The 22,958-nt window shown below is 45.7% G+C and overlaps 1 protein-coding gene across 5 annotated transcripts in view; it reads right to left on the bottom strand.

Annotated features, from left to right (window-relative positions):
• Positions 1–22,958, bottom strand: part of LOC119970492 — a 309,781-nt gene that overhangs the window by 255,063 nt on the left and 31,760 nt on the right. Inside the window, exons 2-4 of one of the 5 annotated variants that reach the window (XM_038805210.1) lie at positions 14,411–14,442; positions 9,751–9,903; positions 6,371–6,420 (exon numbers count right to left, since the gene is read on the bottom strand). The exons of 1 other annotated variant lie outside the window; for it this stretch is intronic. In XM_038805210.1, coding sequence (XP_038661138.1) covers positions 6,371–6,420; positions 9,751–9,798 — 98 coding nt within the window. In that variant the 5' untranslated portion in view covers positions 9,799–9,903; positions 14,411–14,442. Of the gene's footprint in view, positions 1–6,088; positions 6,154–6,370; positions 6,421–9,750; positions 9,904–14,410; positions 14,443–22,958 lie in introns of those variants that run through there. 3 more of the 5 variants (XM_038805209.1, XM_038805211.1, XM_038805213.1) reach the window with 3 other exon arrangements.

Genomic DNA, 22,958 nt, shown 5'->3' on the forward strand with positions numbered 1-22,958 from the left:
AAGGACTATAAAATTAGCACTATCCTTGGAGAATGCCAAGAAAGGGAACCATGCACTACATGGGATGATGGACAGTAGCGTTCTCAGGCTGCAGTGGGAAGTGGAGGTTCCTCATACAGAAAAGCCAGCATTCCCAGTGAAGACACCCAAGTGCCTCACCCATCGCTAACTCAACATTCAACCAGGACATTCTGGCATCTTAAACGACAGTCAGATAACTCTAGAAGCACCACTGAAGCCTCTCCTGAGGACGTGTCAACCACAAGGCTGCTGTAGGTGTGGCCAAAGGACACGACCCAGGCAAGGCTGCCACAATCAGCAGTACGTGTGCCGCCCAGGCAGGAAGTCAAAGGCACCTCAGGCCCAGGCTTTGCAAGTCTATCAGCCCATAGTGAAAGTGGATACTGGGACTGCTGTCTCCATCGTCAGGGAACAGACCTTCCTAAATTGGTGGCACAGTGGTTAGCACTGCTGCTGCACAGAGCCAGGGACACGAGTTCGAGTCCGACCTCGGGCGACTGTCTGTGTGGAGTTTGCATGTTCACCCTGTGTCTGCGTGGCTACCTTTGGGTGCTCCAGTTTCCTCCCACAGACCAAAGATGTGTTGGTTAGGTGGATTGGCCATGCTAAATTGACCCTTAGTGTCGAAAGATGTGTAGGTTAGTTGAGGTTCCAGGTGTTACAATACCCTACAGAAACAGAACTGTAAAGCATCCACTTCCACTCCTAAAATATTTCAAGTTTATTGACAACTCAAGAATACAAATGAATCAGCAACATGCTAAAAACAATCATGAAAATCAGTAATACGCTAACAGCATTTACAAGACACCAAAAAAACCCCACCAGCTTTCAAGTCAGCACACACCCACCACCAACCCCTACATCGACAGAAAGGCGCCCAAACAAAGAGAGAGAGAGAGAGAGAGAGAGAGAAAAAACACCCCTCCCCTCCCAAGAGGGGGCACAGTTCAACCCAAAACAGTTCCTTCATGCAAAGCCAACAAACCGCCATCTTTCTCCCCACCCCTCCCCAACGGTAGCCCCACATTGGTAGAAAGGCGGCCAAACGAGCAGCACAGTCCGCCAGAAAAGTACATACCGATGCCCTGACCTAACGGAGAGACAGAGAGAGAATTCCGTTTACAAAAAAAAAAGACAAAATACAGAGCAACCACAAGAAATGCAACAAACAATTAAATGCCAGGCAAAGCCGGCAGCACTCAAGCCAGTGTACGCTCGCCCCCCGCCCCCCCAACCCTCCCCCACCCTCGCGACTCCTGCACTAGCCCCACGTCGGTGAAGAAGCTCCCACAAGCTGTACAGTCTATTGGAAAAGGACAGGCGCAACATGGTTAAGAAGAGAGAAAGAGAACACCACTCCCCCTCACTAGCATCGGAATGGACCCCTCAGCTCCCCGTGCACAGAAACAGGAGGACCGCAACTAGCAAATACCCAGCCACTAGGCACAAACAAAAATACAATAATAACCATACACTTCCCCCAACAAAAAACACAAAACCAACGTCACCACCCTGTTGCTGTCATATTTCCAGTATCCGATCTCTGGACACCAGACAGTCCAAAACTGCAAATGCGATACCGTTCTCCTCCACTGCCTGGCAGCAGGCCAACCAAAATCCGCCCCGCGCTCAACTCCCAGATTATAAGCAGAAAGGCAGCCAGTAGCAAGTACAAGTCCTCCCAGGCATGGCAACTGCAGGCAGGCAAACTCTATCCTCTCTTTCCCCTGCAAGCAACTTCTCTACCATCCAACCGGTCATAGCACAGTTCACCCTTGCCGTAGTCCACGCTTCAAAGTCCGAAAAAAGCAGCCACATAAAAGCAGAATAACACACTAGGTCTGGAAGCAGGGTTACAGCCAGAAGCAACAGGAGCTCAGAGAAAGATTTACCTCCAACACCTCAGAGTGGGAGCTACTTAGTTGACTATGGGGTGGAGCTCCCTCCTAATTGGAGATGTTCTCCACAGAATATAAATCCCGACCTGGAAGCAGTTCGGGGAAGGAGGCCCAGTGAGGAGTAGCGTGTGGAGAGGAGTGATTATTGTGACTAATGTGGAATAAAGTGAGTTGCACCCTGTCAGCCTGATCTCTCATGGAGTCTTTGCCTCTGTCTACAACACTGGGGGTAGGGTGGGGACTGGCCCTGGATAGGGTGCTCATTCAGAGGGTCAGTGCAGACTGGGTCAAATGGCCTTCTTCTACATTGTAGAAATTCTATGATTTTATCTTTGGGTTTGACATCTTGCCCCTAAGCCTGCGAGACACCAGGACCAGGTTGGCCACATATACAGGGGAACCTGTGAAGATCATGGGGACAACTGCAACCCCGGTTACCTTTGGGCAGCAGACAGCCCTACACCCGCTCATAGTTGTTCAAGGACTAGGACCCAGCCTCTTGGGCATAGACTGACTCCAGAGGGTCCGTCTGCATTGGCTACACATGCTTTACCTACCAGGTTAAAGTCCAACAGGTTTGTTTTGAATCATTAGCTTTCAGAGCTGGTGTTGTAAGACATCTTACTGTGCCCACCCCAGCCCAACGCCGGCATCTCCACATCATGTTTTAACGAGGAACCGGTGGATTGTATGAGGTGATTGGCAAATACCTCAAGGTTATCCAAGAAGGCCTTGGTAGAATAAAGAGAGAAAGGGCAAAGATTTATGTATATCCCAAAGCCCTACCCAGCCGAGAGTTGTTCCCCCTGACGATGGAGATTCGGAGACCGAAATGGAGACTAAGGAGATTGATCGTCCACCGGATGTAAGCACCAAAGACAAGCCTATGTCTGTGGCCCTTTGGTGCTCAAAAAGGAAGTGATGATCCCCAATCTGCTTGACGACCCTCTCCATCTGGCTCCACCTGCTGCCGACTTGAGGCCTTGTACCAAGTGATGAAAAAGGCCTCATGCCTCATCTCCACGTGAGGGGGATGATTCCGACTTTTGGGGGGAGCGATGTGTTAACCCTCACAAGGACCATGAGGGATCGCTGATTGATCTCCCCATGGGCTTTGTAAAACATGAATTCCCATGGTGAGTGGATGAAGGCCTGCCTAGCGGAACCTTTAAATGTAGCTCCCAGACCCGGGCCTGGAGTTCCCCCATTTTTGTGTGTTGCAATAGTGGCTTCATTGTCAGTTTCAAATAAACCCATTGATCTTTCACTGGGCGCCTTCTGGAATTATTACAAATATAAACTAAAAGCATTTCATCCAGTTATGGTTATCACACTTTAGGAAGGATGTAGGGGTCTTTGACAGGGTCCTCCTGCAGAAGAAATTTACCAGAATGGTTCAATAGATTTTGTTTTTACATTCAAGGTTAGATCGGAGAAGCTGGGATTGTTCTGCTTGGAGCAAATGAGATTGAGGGCAGATTTGATAGAGATGCAAAAGATTGCGACAGGTTTGGATATGGCAGAAAAGGAAAAACTAGTCCCATTAGCTGAAGGACTAGGGACATAAAGTTCAGGTTTTGGGCAAGAGATTCAGGTGGATTGTGAGGAATAACTTCTTTATGCAGTGAAGGAAATCAGCTATTTCTGATAGGCAAAAGGCCATTTTAATGTAAATATTAAAGCCCAGTCTTTAATACCCATTTTAAAATAAGGATTTCAATATTCATAACCTTAGGTCATGACAAAACACATAACTTAAACAGAGGTACAAAGCTTGACACATTTACAAATCGTATTGAAGATAAAAGCAACATTTCTACTGACAATATGAACTGACTATTGTTCTAATGAACAGATTTCATATACCAATAATCAGATCAAGGCCGAAAGAAGCACCACAGCAACATTGTTCAGAATATGGATAAAATGAGAGTCAGTAGGAAACCAGTAAGAACCAGACTCGATTACAGCACAAAATGGCATTCCATAGCACACACAAATATTCAATTAAAACATTTGAAACTTATGTTGCACATTGAGGATTGACAGTTAACCATCCAATCAAATGTATTTGAAACTCACCCAAACCAATTAGGATGACATAGAGGTATGGACAGATGGCCTCAGACTGATAACATTTTCCTTAAACATGAGAGTTCAGACAGCCATTTTCTATCCAGGATCACTCTATACTTTGATCTAACTACTTGCTATCCTTATTTTCGCATTTTCACTTTTCTACTCTAACTCGAAGTTCGCGCAAGCTGGTTTGCTTTAAGCAATAAACCATTTCTGTACTATTTTTGAAAGTTAGAATTGGCTTATAAATTACTTCTCAATTGTAATCAGTAGAGGCAATAAAAGATTCTTACTTGCATCCGAGAAGTGCAACTCAAATTTCTACCGAGTTTTAAAGTGTAATCGAGACTGCACTTGAACCGCATGGTAGATCTCTACATGCAGCAAGTGCTAATGACCTGGGACTTGCTGATCATGGTGAAAGTAGAAATAGTCAAACATTTCAAAAAGAGATTGAATGGACACTTGAAGGATATAAGTTTGCATGGTTACAGGGATAAAGCAGGTAAAAAGGACTGATTGCATTTATGCATTTATTCACGGGAGAGCCAACATGGGCTCGATGAGTCAAATTACCTCCTTCCATGCCATAAATTATTCTACAATTAAACTAATTGGGACAAATTTAAAGCAACTGCAAGAACAGAAACACCATTGGATGTATGTACACAATTTTTCGAAGATGGCAGGACAAGTTGAGAAGTCTATTTTTTTTAAAAATTCAGATTCTTGGCTTTATTAACAGAGGCATTGAGTCCAAAAGCAAGAACATTATGCTAAACCCTTGTAAATAATTGGTTAGGCTCCATCATTTTGCCCAATTGTGGACTCAACAATTTAGAAAGTATGTCAAAGCTAAAAGACAGAAAGTAGTCGGTAGTAGTAGATGGTTATTATTAAGGCCAGAGGCAAGTATACAATGGCTTAACATAGAACATAGAACATACATAGAACATACAGTGCAGAAGGAGGCCATTCGACCCATCGAGTCTCCACCGGCCCACCTCAGTCCTCACTTCCACCTGTCCCCGTAACCCAATAACCCCTCCTGACCTTTTTGGACACTAAGGGCAATTTAGCATGTCCACTCCACCTACCCTACACGTCTTTGGTTGTGGGCGGAATCCAGAGCAGCAGGAGGAAACACACACAGACAAGGGGAGTGTTTTGTTATGCTCTTGGCATAGCATAAGCTGCTTCCTTGATGTGCACTCTGACAAATGAAGGTTCAGACTTGGAGATAGGTTTAACACATTTATTAAACTGTTAACGATTCTCCTACTCGGATTCGACTCTCCTGTTAATCCTGCTACAGCTACTCAGACTAACCAGTCTGCTACAATCCACGTGGTGGGTGTGATGTGTTTAAAATCAACCCTGTGTACTCACTGAGAGTCTCCACTTGAAAGAAGAAGATCACGTGTGCTGTGTCCTTTTATATGGGTTGGTGTAATGCCCACCTGTGGTGGTGTCACCTCTGTGTGTATCGTCAATGCCCATTGGTTGTGTCCTATCTTACTGACCTATTGGTTGACTGTCTTGTGTGTCAGGTCTCTGGTGCTCCCTCTAGTGTCCAGCTAGTCTACATGTATTTACATTAACCCCTTGTGTATTTACAGTGATGCATATCACCACAGGGAGAACGTGCAAACTCTGCACAGACAGTGACTCAGCAGGGAATCGAACCTAGGATCCTGGCACTGTGAAGCCACAGTGCTAACCACTGTGCTACTGTGCAACCCAAAAATAGTGTGGTGCAGAGGAGCTTTATTAGAATCATACAGGGGATGTGTGTGACTTCAGTTACGTGGCAAGACTAGAGAAGATGGGATTGGCTCTTTAAAGCAGATAAGACTCATGGGAGACTAACAGATGAGCTTAATATCATGAACGCTTTTGAGAGATTGATTGATGTTTTCAAATTGGACACAAATTGGAAAAGGAACAAGTCACAATATAAGGAATATTTTTATTTTGAAACAGTCTATTATGATCTAGGAGCATTGTTGGAACGGGTGGTGGGAAGTTGATTCAATAACTTTCAAAAGACAATTCGATCAAAGCTTGAAAGAATATAATTTGCATACCTATAGGGGATGGACAGGGAATGGAGCTAATTGTATTTCTCTTTCCTCGAGCCTTCAGAAGGACAATGGGTTTACTGCATTCTTCATTGCTGTCTCATTTTAGGGTTCCATGAAAAAATGATGGACAGAACATAAACTCAAAAAGCAAAAGTTTAGCAACCTAACTTCTGCAGAATTGAAGGAAAATGCAAGAAATTTAAAATATACAAAATTTGACTTCATTGAAAAAGACTAAATTGAAACAATTACTGTACATACACTCAACCAAACAAAAGGACTCACCTTAAGTTTTCCAACTCATATTTCAACAATTTGTTCTCTTCTTTCAGTTTCTGCTTAACAGAATTAAAGATTTATCTTAATGTGAAATATTAAAGTTGTATATATTAATCATCTGTGTTTCATATATCGCAATTTAATTTTTGGTTTCAACAAGATATAGCATTTTCCATAAGAGTGACATGAACAATGCAAACTTAAAGCACTTAATTAGGCATGCTGCAGGACAAAAGTGCTTTGAAATTCAATCACTTTGAATCACAAAAAGAACTGCAATATAGAAACAGGTGCAGGTTGTTTAGACCCTCAAACCTGTTCCGCCATTCGTGGAAATCATGCTCGATCTATGACCTAAGTCAATGAGCCTTTGCTACTTCTAGATAACAAGTATCTATCAAACTTAGATTTAAAATTTACAATTGATCGAGCATCGATTGCCCTTTGAGAGAATTCCAAACTTCTATCATCCTTTGCATGGAGAAGGACTTCCTAATTTCACAAATAAAAGGTCTGGATCTAATTTTTAAATTATGCATCCAGTCCTAGAGGCCCCAACCAGCGGAAATAGTTTATTTCCATCGACCCTACCTGTTTCCTGAAACTTTGATCAAATCACCCCCAATCATCTAAATTCCAGGCAATACAACCAAAGCTCGCTTTATTTTCTGATTGCTATGCACACCAGGCACATTGCACTGCAAAGTCCCTTTAAGATTGCTGTGCAGCTGTACATGTGCACATGTTGCACATTCACTTAATCCCGCATTATGTTTGTAGTTTAATGTTTTCATCTGCAATGATTGCAATGCCACTTATCTTTGTACCGTTAGAAAATTTGAATATGTGGCTTTCTATCCCATCATCTAAGTTGTTAATGAATATAGTAAAAAGTCTTTCAACACCAGGTTAAAGTCCAACAGCTAACAGTCCAACTAGCTTTCGGAGCACTGCTCCTTCCTCAGGAGAATGAAGAGGTATGTTACAGAAATATACCTATTCATTCACACGAGGAAGGAGCAGTGTTCTGAAAGCTAATGATTTGAAACAAACCTGTTGGGCTTTAACCTGGTGTTGTAAGACTTCTTACTGTGTTCACCCCAGTCCAACCCTGGCATCACCACATCATGGTTAATAAATATGGTGAATAAATACAGGTGTTTCCATTTCCTGATTTATCAAATATATTTTGTTTGCACTGGAGTGCTGACTTTGGGTTGCATTAGATAATAATAATAATAATAATAGTAGAGTGCTAAAGTGGGAGTTTTATAACTGAGGGAGCGAGGTGCTGCTTTCATTTCCTACATTGCCTCAAAGAACGTGAGGGGTACCGGGAGTTTACAAAGAGTGCAAATGACTAGTGAGTAAGTCCTGTTTTCAAGTTTTCAAACTAGATTGAATTGTAAATCATTGTTTTAGCAAGGGAAGGAACTTAGCTGATTTATTCAAGAGTGGAGACCAGTGAGCTGAGTAGTTCAGGAGAGAACCAGAGAGCAGCAGGAGAAAGTAGGGAACGCTCTCTCTCTCTGTCTCTCTCCTCTTTTTCTCCTCTCTATCTTTCTCCTCTCTCCCCTCTCTCTCTCTCTCCTCTCTCTCTCCTCCCTCACCCCTCTCTCTCTTTCTCTCTTTTACTGATTCACTGACTGAGTATTCCAACTGGAGGAAAAAAAGCTGAAAAGTGACATCGCAGGAGGGCTGTGATTTGATTGGCTAATGAGGAAGCTGTGGTAGATTTCAAAACCTACTTTCAATTACAGGTAATAAATTGCTTTCAGATTGAGGTAATGAGGAGAAATACAATGAAAATAGTAAATCATTAAAAGTTTAAAAACCAAATTCAAAACTAATTAAATAAAATGAGGATGGAAGGTCAAGTGATCAAGTGATCTGTTGTTCATGCATGATGCGGGAGCTGATGGACTCCATTGTGATTCCCTAATGACCACGTCTGTAGTGTTAGTTGCTCAGAGTTGGTGAGCTGGAGTCTGAGCTTCGGACAATGCAACTCATCAGGGAGGGGAGAGGTACCTGGACACTGTGTTCCAGGAGGCAGTCACACCCATTAGATTAACAACCGTGAATTCGGCCAGTGGTCAGGAACAGGAGGTGAGGCAGATAGATCCAGGAGATAGGAGCCTCAGCCCTTATCCCTCTAACAGGTTTGAGATTCTTGCTCCCTGCGTGGACAGGAATTGCGTTCTTTGAACGGGGACTTCATGGAGGATGGGTAAACTGACTATAGTATTATGGTACAGGGAGCCGTTCAAGTTGGATGGGGGGGGGGGGGGGGGAGAGAAAATTGGTGGCAGTATAGTTAGGGTTCTCCGTGACCAGAATCAAGAATCCTGAAGGTTGTGTTGCCTGCCTGGTGCTTGGGTTCAGGATATCTCATCTGGGCTGTGGAGGAACTTGGGAGTGGGAGGGTAAAGATCAGGTTCATGTTTTTCAAAAGGATAGAGCTTCTGTAAGGGAGTATGAACAGCTAGGAGCTAAATTGAAAAGCAGAACCAAAAAGGTAATAGTCTCTGGATTACTACCTGAGCCACAAGCTAATTGGCAGAGGGTCAATAAGTTGAAAGAGGTCAAAGCGTGGCTCAAAGAGTGGTGTGGGAGAAATGAGTCTGAACTCATCGGATATTTGTACCAGTATTAGGGAAGAGGAGACCTGTTCCGATGGGATGGTCTTCTAAATCTAAATCATGCTGGGACCAGAGTCCTGGTGAATGGCACAACTTAGGGTTGTTGACAGCGCTTTAAACTAAATGGGGGGGCGGGGTTCCAGTTGTATGGAGAATTAGAAAATCAAAGTTAAAGTAGAAGGTAGAAATGCAGGTTCATGACAAGGACTATAAACTAGTTAAAGGGGCCGAAGCCTCAGGAGAGTTTAGTAAAGTTTCCAGAAAACGTAATAGAACAGAGAGTATAGAAGGTGGCAGGAATCTAACTACAGGCAGAGCAAAAACGGGGACAAATATGAGAAGATAGTGAATGCAGGACTGAGGGTGTGATACCTAAATGAGCTTGTTACGCTCTTGGAAATAGGCAAGTATGATGTTGTGGGCATCACAGAGAGGTGGCTGCACGGGAATCAGGGCTGGGATCTAAATATCCAAGGATATGTGTCCTATTGAAAGGACAGGCAGATGGGCAGAGGGGGCGGGGTTGGATTATTAGTAAGAAATTAAATTAAATCGATAGCAAGAAGCAATATAGAATCAGAAGGCATAGAATCTGTGTGGGTAGGGTTGTAAAGAAAAAAAGAAGTTTCTAATTCCACCCATGGTGCTTTGAAAGTCAAATTATTTTCACAAAAATGTGAATATGACAATTTATATGGTTTCTTGCATTTTCTTTTTATCAACAAACATGAAAAGACAGGATACCTGTAAGTCATTGTCTGCCATTATACGTTTTCCAGACTGTAGTTGCATTTGGTGGTTACAACATTACTCCTCAGATGTCAAGAGTGATGTGCTGCGACAATTATTCATAGAAAGACCACGATCTGGATGATACTTGAGTGAACTCATTCAAACCTAAAATATATTTTCAAAATATACATTTTAAAATTGAAACCATATACACAATGTTAGTAGCTATGATTGGCATGGAATCCAAGATGAGCAATAGGACTAAACTGATTTGTAGCACATTCTTTGAAAGATATTTGAAGTAAATATGGGTGTGTAGACTCCTTGTCTTAGTCACTGAATCTACTATATACTGTGACATTTATGAGCCTATCAATAGATGCCCTTTTAAAATCTATTTTAAAAATATATAATTTGAAGATGCTTGGCATTTCAATGAGCGCGATTCTCTGGGAAGATTTCGAAGTGTGGTAGCGAGCAGGAACTGCCACGAGCTTCTTGGTGCTCGGCCCAGTGAGGCCGGGAACGCGATTCAACATTAATTGGTCCACTTAACAAGGTCCCACGGGCTCCTCGCTAAAAATGAAGGCCCACCAGCCGATTCGCTGGGACCGCACTCGCCAGCTAACAAGATCAAGCAGCACTTAAACAGCAGTTGCACAGGCAGCCCCAGTCAACACGCAGTCATGGCAAGGAGACAACAGGCTCCAAGATTCAAGGACGCAGACTTGGGGAGGCTCCTCAATGCAGTTGAGGCCAGGGGTATGTCCTGTTCTCCCGAGGGTCCCAGAGGGCGAGTCACAAAGCAGCCAGTGCTACCTGGGACGAGGTGGCGGTGGGCATAAGCTCGGGGAGCGTGAGCAGGAGGACTGGCCTCCAAAGTCATAAAGGAGGTCAATGACCTACACCGGGCAGCACAGGTGAGTTGACACCAATGCCTCTCCCCCCACCCCACCCCCCCCACCCCCCGCCGAGCATCCACCCCTCCAGCGATCCATGCAGACCCACAACTCTCCTTCAAATCTCACCCCTCCCTTCAACATCTCTTCCTTCACACTCCCACTAGTGTGAACCACACCCATCATTAGAGAGGGCTAATGATGCCCTCAGTGTCCCATAGGAAAATCTCACCCACAATCGCCAGGAGAGGGCCCAGACAGGCGGAGGCATGCCGGTCATACGGATCCTCACCACCTTCAAGGGGCCCTGGAGGTGACGGGTGTGGCCGAGAACAGGGTGGTCACCAACGCGGAGGTTTCCGGATGCTGGAGAAGTGAGGATCCAACGGGCTCCACCTGGATGACCTGTCAAGCGTGAGTTGTTACTGCCATACTCACTGACCCATTCTTCCCATTGAGCACATGTCCATTCTCCCACAGGTCCTCCAGCTGATGGCGTCGGCCCATCCTGGGTGGCCTCCCCCTTCCTGCCTCCCAGAAGAACACCTCGGAGGAGAGCTCCGAGGATGCCATGATCGATGTATCATACCTTCTACCAACGCCGAGACACATATCTTGGTGGGAAATGTCAGTGGTCAGGCTTCTGGGACACAATCTGGTCAGCACCACACTGCTGCTGATGCACATCAGGTGGAGGCGAGAACTCCCAGTCGAGACAGCAGTCGGAGGCCTGCTGGATTCCAGGGCCAGCTGGATACCAACCTGATGCTGAGCCTCTGTACAGGGTTACCCAGAGCTGATGGAGACATAAGGATGAGGCCATGACATTCAGAGGGAGATGCCAGCAGGCCCATGGCCGATTGGAGGACTCCCAGAGGCTTCGAGCACAGGAGATGGCGCCGGCAATGCGTGAAACCAAGGTCAACACTGCAAGGGTGGCGACCCCAGTGGACAGCCTGATACACGATGTCGGCAGCATGAATGAAGGTGTCCAAGGTGTCGCGCAGTCGGTGACAGCTATGGATGAGGGTCTCAGCAGAATGTCCGGCATTCTGGGGGATATGACCCAAGCGGAGCTTGTCACAGTCGCAGGTGGGCATTGCCGAGGCACTGCAAAGCATGGCCCAATCATGGAGGAGCATCGCCGAGGGCGTCGACACGATGGTGCAGACATCAGGGAGCTGGCAGAGCCAGCTCGGGAGCCACCAAGGCTAGCAGAGCCAGATGATGCCGCGGCAGCGGCACCTCCATACTGAGCTGAACCCCGGGATCCTATCAGCACCGACCTGTTCTCTGTTAGGTCTTCAGAACATAGTGTAAACAAAGAACATCAAGCTGAGTTATTGAACAAAGCTGATTTATTTACACTACCAAATTAAAGATTCTAACCAGTCAACAATGAATAAGTTATTAAATAAAACTATACGATATCTCTTACAACAGAACTCTATGCTATGCAACTAATCTATCTCACGCCTGACCACCTTCTCCCAGAATCCCAGGAGTCACATGATATTTATACAACTGCTCCATCTAGTGGTGGTAAGTATCATCATATTGTTAACCCTTTCTATTCCTTACAATTCACATTTTGTTACAATCATCACCCCACTTGCCTCGACAGTGACCCGCTGATTGTGCTGACACAGTCCCAACACTCTGGAGTGATGTGACACAGACCCTATGAGGATGGGGGATTGGGGTGGGGTGAGGTATCGATGATGGACCAGGCCACATCCTAAGTGAAGCAGACAAGTATGAGAGCCTCCGTGGCCCTCCGGACTTGTCGGGGCCTCGCCACTGCTGCCTGGCCTGCAGCCTCTGGCTGGACCTCCGGTTCCTACCTGGGATCATATTCCCACCCCTGCTAGTCCGGCGCCGCCTCATTGTCCTCGTCCTCCTCCTACTCAGAGGTGGGCACATGTTCCTGATCAGCAACCTCCAGCTCGTCGCCCTGCTGCTGTGCCAGGTTGTGGAGGGCACAGCAGACCACCACAAAGCAGGTGACCCCCCGGAGTGGGGGGTGCTGCAGGGCACCACCGGAGTGGGCAAGGCATTGGAACCCCATTTTGAGCAGACTGATGCACCGCTCAATGACAGCCCGAGTGGCCACATGGACCTGGTTGTATTGGGTCTCAGCCTTGGTCTCCAGCCTCCACACTGGTGTCATTAGCTTGATCCTCAGTGTGTACCTCTTATCCCCCAAGAGCTAGCCACCCATCCTGGGGTGGTCCTCGAAGTGGCCGGAGATGATCGACTGCCAGTCACTGGAAAGTGCGCACACACATGAATGATCTTCATGTGGTGGTCACACATGAGCTGTATGTTGAGGGAGTGGAACCCCTTCTTATTAATGGAGGGTATTCCCCAATAATTCCATGAGTGCAAGGCAACATGCGGGCAGTCTATCAGCCCCTGGACATGGGGCATCCCAGCAACGGCAGAGAGTCTTGCTGCCCGGGCAACTTGCTGGGCTTGGTTCATGTCAAAGTTGATAAAGTTTCCGCCCTGACAAACAGAACATGCGTGACCTGTCGGTTGCACCTGCGAGATGCCATACGAATGAAAAAATGAATGAAATTTGCTTATTGTCACAAGTAAGCTTCAAATGAAGTTACTGTGAAAAGCCCCTAGCCGCCACATTCCGGCGCCTGTTCGGGGAGGCTGGTACGGGAATTGAACCGTGCTGCTGGCCTGCCTTGGTCTGCTTTCAAAGCCAGCAATTTAGCCCTGTGCTAAATGAGCCCCAGGTCACTGTGGAGATTTGTTCTCTATATGGATGTAGATACTTCTGCCCAAATCATGCACAAAGGGATACAAAATTGGGGCCCAGACAACTTTGCTTTGTGCACTAAGTACTTCCTCATACAATGCCAAAGTACATTGCACAGCTCAATTTAAATCCTTTTCTTTAACATGTGTGTGTCAGCACTCAGCACCTTCCTTGTTTTCTGAAGCTCCAGTTTGCAGTGCTAGACATTTTGTCTCATTCCCTTCAAAGCTCAAGCCTTTCATTGCAATATTGGAACTGCTCTCCAATTAAAATCCTTCATTTGGAACTGCATATGTAATTCCAACAAGCTATCTTGCAGATATATTTAACATAATACGAAAAATCTAACTCATGAAAAGTTTTTCTTCAAATTAACTGTTCAAAATCAGTGATACTTTTCTATGATGAAAATATATTTGAAGAGCTTTATCACATTTTGATGTGTCCAACTGTGGAATTTCTTGACAAATATATATGTGAATTACTGATAATATGTAAAAGTAATTATGTTGAGAATGAAGTACAAAGTAGAAAGTGAACAACTTGTATTTCAAAAGTGTTTCCGAATGCTTGTCAAAGGAATGAACAAAATGTGAACACTGATCAGAAGCAAGAAACGGGAGAGGGGTATGAGGGAAAAAAAAGAATCCTTTTTATTAGCCAGAATTAAAATGTAACTTTGACTTTATCTTATTGTGAGGGGAGCCCGCTGGGGTAATAAAGGGATTTAAATTGAGCTGTGAAATGTACTTTGGCATTGTATGAGGAAGTACTTAGTGCACAAAGCAAAGTTGTCTGGGCCCCAATTTTGTATCCCTTTGTGCATGATTTGGGCAGAAGTATCTACATCCATATAGAGAACAAATCTCCACAGTAAACATTCATAGTGCGACAATACTTTCAAAAGGAGTGCTGAAAACACAATAAGATAAAATCAAAGTTACATTTTAATAAAAAAATAAACAAAGTTACATATTAATTAAAAGAATAAATATTCTACCTGCACAAAGAAGGAATGAGTATGTCGCTCTTCTAGAAAATAAGTTGCACAACACAGTTGTTACCTGAAAGCTGTACAACTTTGATTCTATAATGCTTACTTTATTCCACTGAATACAGCAGTTATTTATTTTAAAATTAACACACAGAACTCGGTTGTTTTCAAATAAGTGTCATGGGATCTTTTATAACTACTTAAACAAGCCATTTAAGTGGTGTCTGTGAATAGTTGCTACGTTACCATTTGATTTAAACATGACCTGTTGATTTTTACTGTTTTTCTCTGTATTTTCCCCAAAATCTCCTGGTCTTCAAATACAGAAAAACCAGGGGGAAAAATTAAAACTGACTTTAAAGGCCCTAATACCATGGGATAGTAACAGTTGAAAATAATTACAAATGTTGCATGCCATACAAATTATGCATGATATCTGCAAGTGACAGATATTAGAGTCCTTCTTTTTGATTTCCTTTTGTTCCCATTTGTATTATTTTATATTTTCTTTTGGTCTAGGGATCATTAATTGAGATATTCGTGTAAGTCAAGTGGAAGAAGTACAGAATTCAAAGTTTCAAATAGCTTGACAACTGAAACACTATCTCTAAGTTTTGCATTTGGGAAAGAAAATCCCAGAGTTACTGTCACCTAGCTGATTAGAAGGATTTGGTTTGACTGGTTAGCTGGCAGTATCATAGAATTTACAGTGCAGAAGGAGGCCATTCGGCCCATCGAGTCTGCACTGGCTCTTGGAAAGAGCATCCTACCCAAGCCCACACCTCCATCCTGTCCCCATAACCCAGTAACCCCACCCAACACAAAGGGCAATTTTGGACACTAAGGGCAATTTAGCATGGCCAATCCACCTAACCTGCACATCTTTGGACTGTGGGAGGAAACCGGAGCACCCAGAGGAAACCCACGCACACACGGGGAGAACGTGCAGACTCCACACAGACAGTGACCCAAGCCGGGAATCGAACCTGGACCCTGGAGCTGTGAAGCAATTGTGCTAACCACCATGCTACCGTGCTGCCCTTAATGGGTTGGCCAAGGACAATGTTCTGCCTGGCAACAGACAGCAGTTGGTTCCTGCCAGGTAAAGTTTTTCAGAGAGAACCCAGCAGAAGACACGAGACCCTCGAAGTAAGAAGCTGTGTTTTTTCTCTCTTTCTCTTGGCTGCTAGCTTCCTGCTGCCTCTGTGAGTCTACAGTGAAGACCGCCTTTTGGAGGCCACAAATGAGTCCGAACTGAATTATTAAAAAGAAAACTTGGTTTATTGCAAAGCAATTGTATTTACAATATATATCAGATCCCAGCCGGGTCTGCTCTGTCGGTTCCATACCTGGCCAACTTTATACACATTTTAACCATGAACGATTTCAGGTTCCCTTCCCCTTACCGTGGGAGCTCATATTCAGCAAGATTCACGGGGAAACTCCAACCCCCTAGGTCTCCTGCAGTTTGTAACACCATTTCAAGTTGAAGGAAAAGATAGCATCCATCTGAAGGCCTAAACTGGATAAAGGAACTAACTGGAAGACATCCATTTGAAGTCAAAGATCCCTATCTTTTATTTTTTATTATTTTCTTCCTTCGCCACCAGTCTTTCCCTTTATGTTATGTGTGTGTGTCAATTTAGAAAAGGGGGGGTTGGGAATTAGACAGTAGTTAACCAGTTGTATCGTTGCCTATTTATTACTAATTACTGTTAAATAATAAAACGCTTTTTGTGTTAAATTTTACAAACCTAGTGATGTACTTAATCGGGATCAAACAAAAGACATTGGATATTTAAGTAACTTTAATTTTACCTGGGTTGCGACTCCGGGTCAGGTGGAGCTGAAATTTACTGTGCATTCGCCCAAGACTTCCCTTTGCTTCCCGACCCAAACAGCTAAAAAGATAGCTGAAAGTGTCTGGAGACCATTAAAGTCAGATGGCAGTAAGCCACCACTGAAGACGCGAGGAAACATTTCTCGAAACAATTTAAGTGAATCAGTGGAGCTCAGCAAAGCAATATTTGCTCTCTGTGGACAAAGGGGACGCCCAGTGCAGGAAGGGCCACAGGCTTTGTAGTAGGGCCCAGAGATAGGAAAGGCCTTGGGATAGTCACTAGCAATCCAAAGACCCAAGGCAATGCTCTGGGGTCCCAGGTACGAATCCCACCACGGCAGATGGAGGAATTTGAATTCAATAAAAATCTGGAATTAAAAGTATAAAAAGTTGTAAAACCCCATCTGGTTCACTAATGTCCTTCAGGGAATGAAATCTGCCATGCTTACCACATCTGGCCGACATGCGCCTCCAGACCCACACATGAATGCAGTTGACTCTTAACTACTCCCCTATGAAATGGCCTACTAAGCCACTCAATACAAGAGCAATCAGAGATGGGCAACAAATGCTGGCCCAGCCAGCGGCACCCATATCCCAAGAACAAATAAAATAAAGAAGAATCAAATAAAAATTTAAAACTTAACCTTACTGGATGTCTTCTGGCTTGGCTATTGTATCGAGCAGGTTTGGTCTGATGAGGAAACCATTCACTGCTACCCTGCTCATGTCTCAGGATAAAATAGCAGATCCTGGCCCTGATGACATAACATGAATCCAATCTGCTTTTTAAAAAATAAATATTTTTATTCGACTTCCGGTGGTGGCCATGAGCTGAAAAGGCGGCTCCCCCTTGGGAACTTCAATTTAGGCCCTTTTCACCTATAAATCGGATACCAAAGTAACAAACGCTCCTCCCAAACTAACAACCATGCAAGGAAATGCTTTTGAACCAGCCACGGAGCTGGAAAAATAGTAAAAGTAAAAGTCGGGAGGAAGATGGACAAGGAGACACACAGAGCAAAGCAGAGCAGAACATGGCAGACCGAGCAGGAACACAACTGCAGGCCCACCCAACAGAGCAGTGGATGGAGCTTTTTTCAATAGAGCTCCAAAAAACACAGGGACTCTACAAAGGAGGACCTCATTTTGAACAAGAGATTTGCCATAGAAACTGCTCTGGCCCCCATTAAAGAGGAGTTGGAAAGAACGGAGCGGTGAGTGGAGACCCAGAAGGCGATGGTGTGGGACCTGGAGAAAGTTGCCTCCGATCAGAGCGATTGGATCACCTCACTCGAGGCCAAGGCGGCAAGGTTGGGAACAACCCACAGAGTGCTCAGGGGAAGGTGAAATCTCAGGAGAACCGATCCCGCTGTCCGAACCTAAGGATTGTCAGGCTACGTTAGGGCACAGAGGGCAGAAACCAGACAGTGTCTGTCACAAAGATGCCCGAGAAGCTGGTCGGAGGGGAAAGCTTCACCAAACCCCCATAGGTAGACCGGGTCCACAGGTCACTCCGGCAAAGGCGCAAATCAGGAGAATCACTACAGGCGATTATAGCTAAACTACATAAGTTTCAAGATAAAGAGAGGGTGCTGAACTCGGTGAGGAGCATGCAGTCATGTAGATCGGAGCAACGTACAATTCACATCTATCAGGATATTGAAGCCGATCTGGCTAAGTGCCAGTGGAGACTTTAGTGGAGTCAAGGCTGCAAAATTTAAAACAAGGTGCGGATTGGCATGTTGTACCGGGCGAAACTCTGGGTAACCTACAGCAAAAAAAAACACTATTTTAACACGCTGGAGTTAATTCAGAAAAACGGGCTGGGAAGACAAAATAATGGACAACTAAAACCTCTTAAACAAGGCTTTTCTGGGCTGAATGCTTACACGACCTTGGGGTTGGGGGGGGGGGGGGGGGGAATGGGACAAAACAGGCTGAGGGCAGAGAGGGCGAGCTGCTCCCGGGGCTCGGGGCTGGGTAGGGAGGCACCACGCTGATGAGTATTCTAGTGTGGCGAAGAGGAGGGGCTGCAGTGCAATGCCCAAAAAGGGACGGAGCACAAGGCAAAAGAGGGGGACCAAACAACAAGCTGGTGGAGGGGAGGTGTGTTGTTCCTCGTGTCTTAATAAAGCTCGTAGTCTCAAAGGTGGAGAAGATGCTTTATTGTGAATTCGTTCTCTCTTCAGAGCTTAACCTACGGCTACCTCAAATGCTGCCTGCCTGTGTCTGTGTCCTGCTACGAGTTCTGCCTTCCGTGAAGTGTGTTGTCACTTGCTGTCCCTGTGTATATATAGCTCTCCCGTGCTCCCTCTAGTGCTTGCTCAGTTTTATTGCAGCTACTCAGATCTACAATCACCACAGGGGGGAAGGCAACAAGGATATGGGAAAAGAGAAGATGATTCGCAAGAATAGATGAGCTCAGGGTTAGGGCAGAACGCTCGTCACAACAGGTCACACATACAGACAGCTGGAACAAAGAAGAAAACGGTGGCCATCTTAGATAGCCCTCAAACAAAGGGAAACCCCAGCATGCAAGGACTCATCCACTTGGTAAGTATGGTGACCCTGCAGGAGAAGGGGGAGCCAGAAAGCCACGATCAGAATAGTCTCAATGTGCTGGTGAAAAGATTCAGAACCTTTGCCCAGGGAGAAGGATTGACTGAGTGTAAGAAAGATTTGGATAGAACAGACGTACCAAGCATGCTTCAATATAAGGGTGAGTGAGGGGGGCTGACCATGAGGGGGGTGAATTTCACAGCGACACGGTACCCCACCTGGTGGGTGATATGTAATGGTTCGAGGCATCCTGGAAGGGTCACCGGTGGTGCTTGTAAATATATATGGTCCCAACTGGGACGATGTCGACTTCATAAAAATTACAATGGCAGATATCCCCGACCTAGACTCCCACTGACTCATCATGGGGGGACAAAATGATGGACAAATCCAACACTAAATCAGGAAAACAATCAGCAGACCAGCTGGCAGATGTGTTCACGGATATCTTCAACCTCTCCCTATTTGGTTCCGAGGTCACCATCTGCTTCAAGAAGACCACCATCATACCTGTGCCAAAGAAGAACCAGGCAACGTGCCTCAGCGACTATCGTCCAGTAGCCTTGACGTTGATCATTCTGAAGTGCTTCGAGAGGTTGGTCATGAGGCACATCAACTCCATACTCCCAGAATGCCTAGATGCACTACAATTCACATACCGCCACAATCGGTCCACAGCAGGCACCAGCTCCCTGGCCCTACACTCATCCCTGGAGCATCTCGACAACAAGAACTCCTATGTCAGACTCCTATTCATTAAGTACAGCTCCGCCTTCAAGACCATAATCCCAGCCAAGCTCATATCAAAATTCCAAAACCTAGGACTTGGCTTCTCTCTCTGCAACTGGATCCTCGACTTCCTAACCCATAGACCACAATCAGTAAGGATAAACAACAACACCTACTCCACGATAGTCCTCTACATCGGGGCACTGCACTCCCTTATAACACATGCATATGTGGCAAAATTTGACTCCAACTCCATCTACAAGTTTGCTGATGACACGACCATAGAGGGTCGGATCTTGAACAACGATGAGTCAGAAGGTAGATGGAGAACCTCGTGGAGTGGTGTAATGACACAATCTCTCCCTCAATGTCAGCAAAACTAAAGAGCTGGTCATTGACTTCAGGAAGCAAAGTGCTGTCCACACCCCTGTCTGCATCAATGGGGCAGAGGTGAAGCTGGTGACAGCTACAAATTCCTAGGTGTGCATATCACCAACAATCTGTCCTGGTCCACCCACACCAACGCTATGACCAAGAAAGCGCAATAGCACCTATACTTTCTCAGGAAAATAAGGAAATTTGGCATGTCCACAATGAATCTTACCAACTTTTACAGATTCACCGCAAAAAGAAAGCATCCTACCGTGCTGCATCACAGCCTGGTATGGCAATTGCTTGGCCCAAGACCGTAAGAAACTACAGAGAGTTGTGAACACAGACCAGTCCAACACGCGAATCCACCTCACATCCATTGGGAAAGCGGGCAGTGTAATCAAAGATCTCTCCAACCCGGCTTATTCATTCTTCCAACTTCTTCCATCGGGCAGCAGATACAAAAATATGAAAACACGGAATAACAGATTCAAAACAGCTTCTTCCCCACTGTTACCAGACTCCTAAATGACTCTCTTATGGACTGAACGGATCTCTCCACACATATTTTCTACTGAGTAGTACTACACACCTGTATGCTTCACACGATGTCGGTGTCTATGTACATTGTGTATTTATGTTTGCCCTGTTTTCTTTTCATGTATGGAACGATCAGTCTGGACTGTACGCAGAACAATACTTTTCACTGTACCTCAGTACATGTGACAATAAACAAATTCAATCCAATCCAATCCAATCCATGTCTAAGGAACTGAACACATTTATGGAGCAAATGGGGAGACTAGACCCGTGGAGGTTCAACCATCCGAGGGAGAAGGAGTTCTCCTTCTCCTCCCAAGTCCTCAAAGTATATTCCCGTATCAACTTCTTTGTAGTTGGTAAATCAGTGTTTCCAGGAGTAGTAGGGGCGCAATACTCCACAATAGTAATCTCCGACCACGCACCACATTATGTGGATGTGCCCAGCACCCCCATGGAATCTGGGCACAGCCCTCATTGCTCATAAGGCCTTCTGCGAAAGAATGTTGGAAGGAATCAATGGATATGAGGAGGTCTCACCCTCCACATTCTGGGAGGCACTGAAGGCAGTGGCAAGGGGAAATAATAGCACCCAAGGCACTCAGGGACAGGAAAGAGAGTGGCTAGGCAATGGCTGTCGACTCCATATTGGAAGTGGATTGGCGGTACTCCAAGGCACCGATCATAGAACTACTAGCGGAGAAGAAAAAGCCACAGATGGAATTTGATCTGCGCTCCACTGGGAAAACAGTTAACCAGCTTAGTCAGATACGGGAGAGCTTGTACGAACATTGAGACAAGGCCAGCTGCCGACTGGCTCACCAACTGAGAACGCAGGTAGCCACGCGGTTGATAGCACAGAACAGCAAAGTAGTCATGACGTTAGTCAAAATCAATGAAGCATTCACGACTTTTTACTGAAAGCTGTATACCACTGAGCCCCGGAGGGGGACTCGAAGATGAAGCAGTTTCTCGATGGGCTGCGCATACCATCTGTGGGGGAGAAAAAGAGGCAGGAACTGGAAGCACCACTAGAACTTGGGGAACTCATGGAGAGCATCCATTTCATACAGTCGGGGAAGGCACCACGTCTTGATGGATTCCCGGTCTATGAAATATTTGCGTCAAAACTGGCCCTACACCTGCGCGAGATGTTCAGTGACTCGTGGTTGAGAGGGACCCTGCCGCCCACACTGGCACAGGCCTCAATACCGCTGATCCCAAAAAACAACAAAGACCTGATGGAGTGCGGGTCATAGAAACCCATCTCACTCCTAAACACTGACGCCAAAGTCCTGGTGAAGACCCTGGTGAATTGACTGGAGGACTGCATGCTGGAGGTAGTCATGGAGGATTAGACAGCCAATGGCGAACATCAGCCGCCTGTGAATGTGACTATGACCTCACCCGGGAGGGGACACCTGAAGTGATCATCTTCAACAGAGTTGAATGGAGGTACCTCATGGAGGTACTGGAACGTTTTGGGTTTGGGCCAGTGTTCACCTTGTGGATGAAACTTCTGTACAGCGCTCCCATGGTAAACGGATGGACAAATGGCACCAGCTCTGAATACCTCCGTCCACACAGAGACACGAGGCAAGGATGCCCGTTGTACCCGCTGCTATTTGCCTTGGCAATCGAACCATTGGCCAACGCCCTCAGAGCAGCGAAGAGGTGGAGAGGCATCCAGAGAGAGACAGGGAGCTTAGAGTCTCTCTCGATGACCTGCTCCTCTACGTTTCAAACCCCTTGCCAGCATGGGAGGAATACTGGCACTCCGAAGGTTACAAACTCAACCTGAGCAAGAGCAAAACCTTCCCAGTGAACACGCCGGGGGGTGAAAATCAAAACTGGAAGAGTTGCCGTTCAAGCTGGCCCAAACCAAATTCCTATACCTAGGAATCCAGCCTATAACTGAACATGGATCTAGATGTGGAATCTATCGAATCTAGTGGAAGAAAATGGCGGGGAGAATGCAGACAATCAAAATTAATGTGCTGTCAAGATTCCTCCTTTTATTCAGATCACTCCCGATCTTCATCCCCAAGACCTTCTTCACCAAAGTAGACAAATTAATCACAGCGTTTGTGCGGGGAGGTGGGGGTCAGGGGAAAGGAAGAGAACCCTGGGATAGGTGAAAGTGTCCTGCAAAGAAGGAGGAACATGGGGGTGCTTGGCCTTTCCGAACCTTCTTTTCTACCATTGGGTGGCCAATGCAGAAAGGGTATGGGGTTGATCAAAGAGCCAGAATGGGTGACAACGGAGGAGACCTCCTGAACGGGGACATTCCACCCCCCCCCACCCCCCAAACCCCCCCGGAGCCCGGTGGTGGTGACCACTCTGAAGACGTAGAATCAGCTCAGGCACCATTTCCATCTGGGTGCAATGTCCACTATGGCCCTCATCTGCAAAAACCATAAATTCACCCCTGCAACAATAGATGCCTCCTTTAAAAAGATGGAGAGAGAATGAAGGGGTACTGATGGTAGGGAACCGATATGTAGATGGTAG

Source organism: Scyliorhinus canicula, chromosome 8 (genome assembly GCF_902713615.1).
Source record: "Scyliorhinus canicula chromosome 8, sScyCan1.1, whole genome shotgun sequence".
Classification (NCBI taxonomy): Eukaryota; Metazoa; Chordata; class Chondrichthyes; order Carcharhiniformes; family Scyliorhinidae; genus Scyliorhinus; species Scyliorhinus canicula.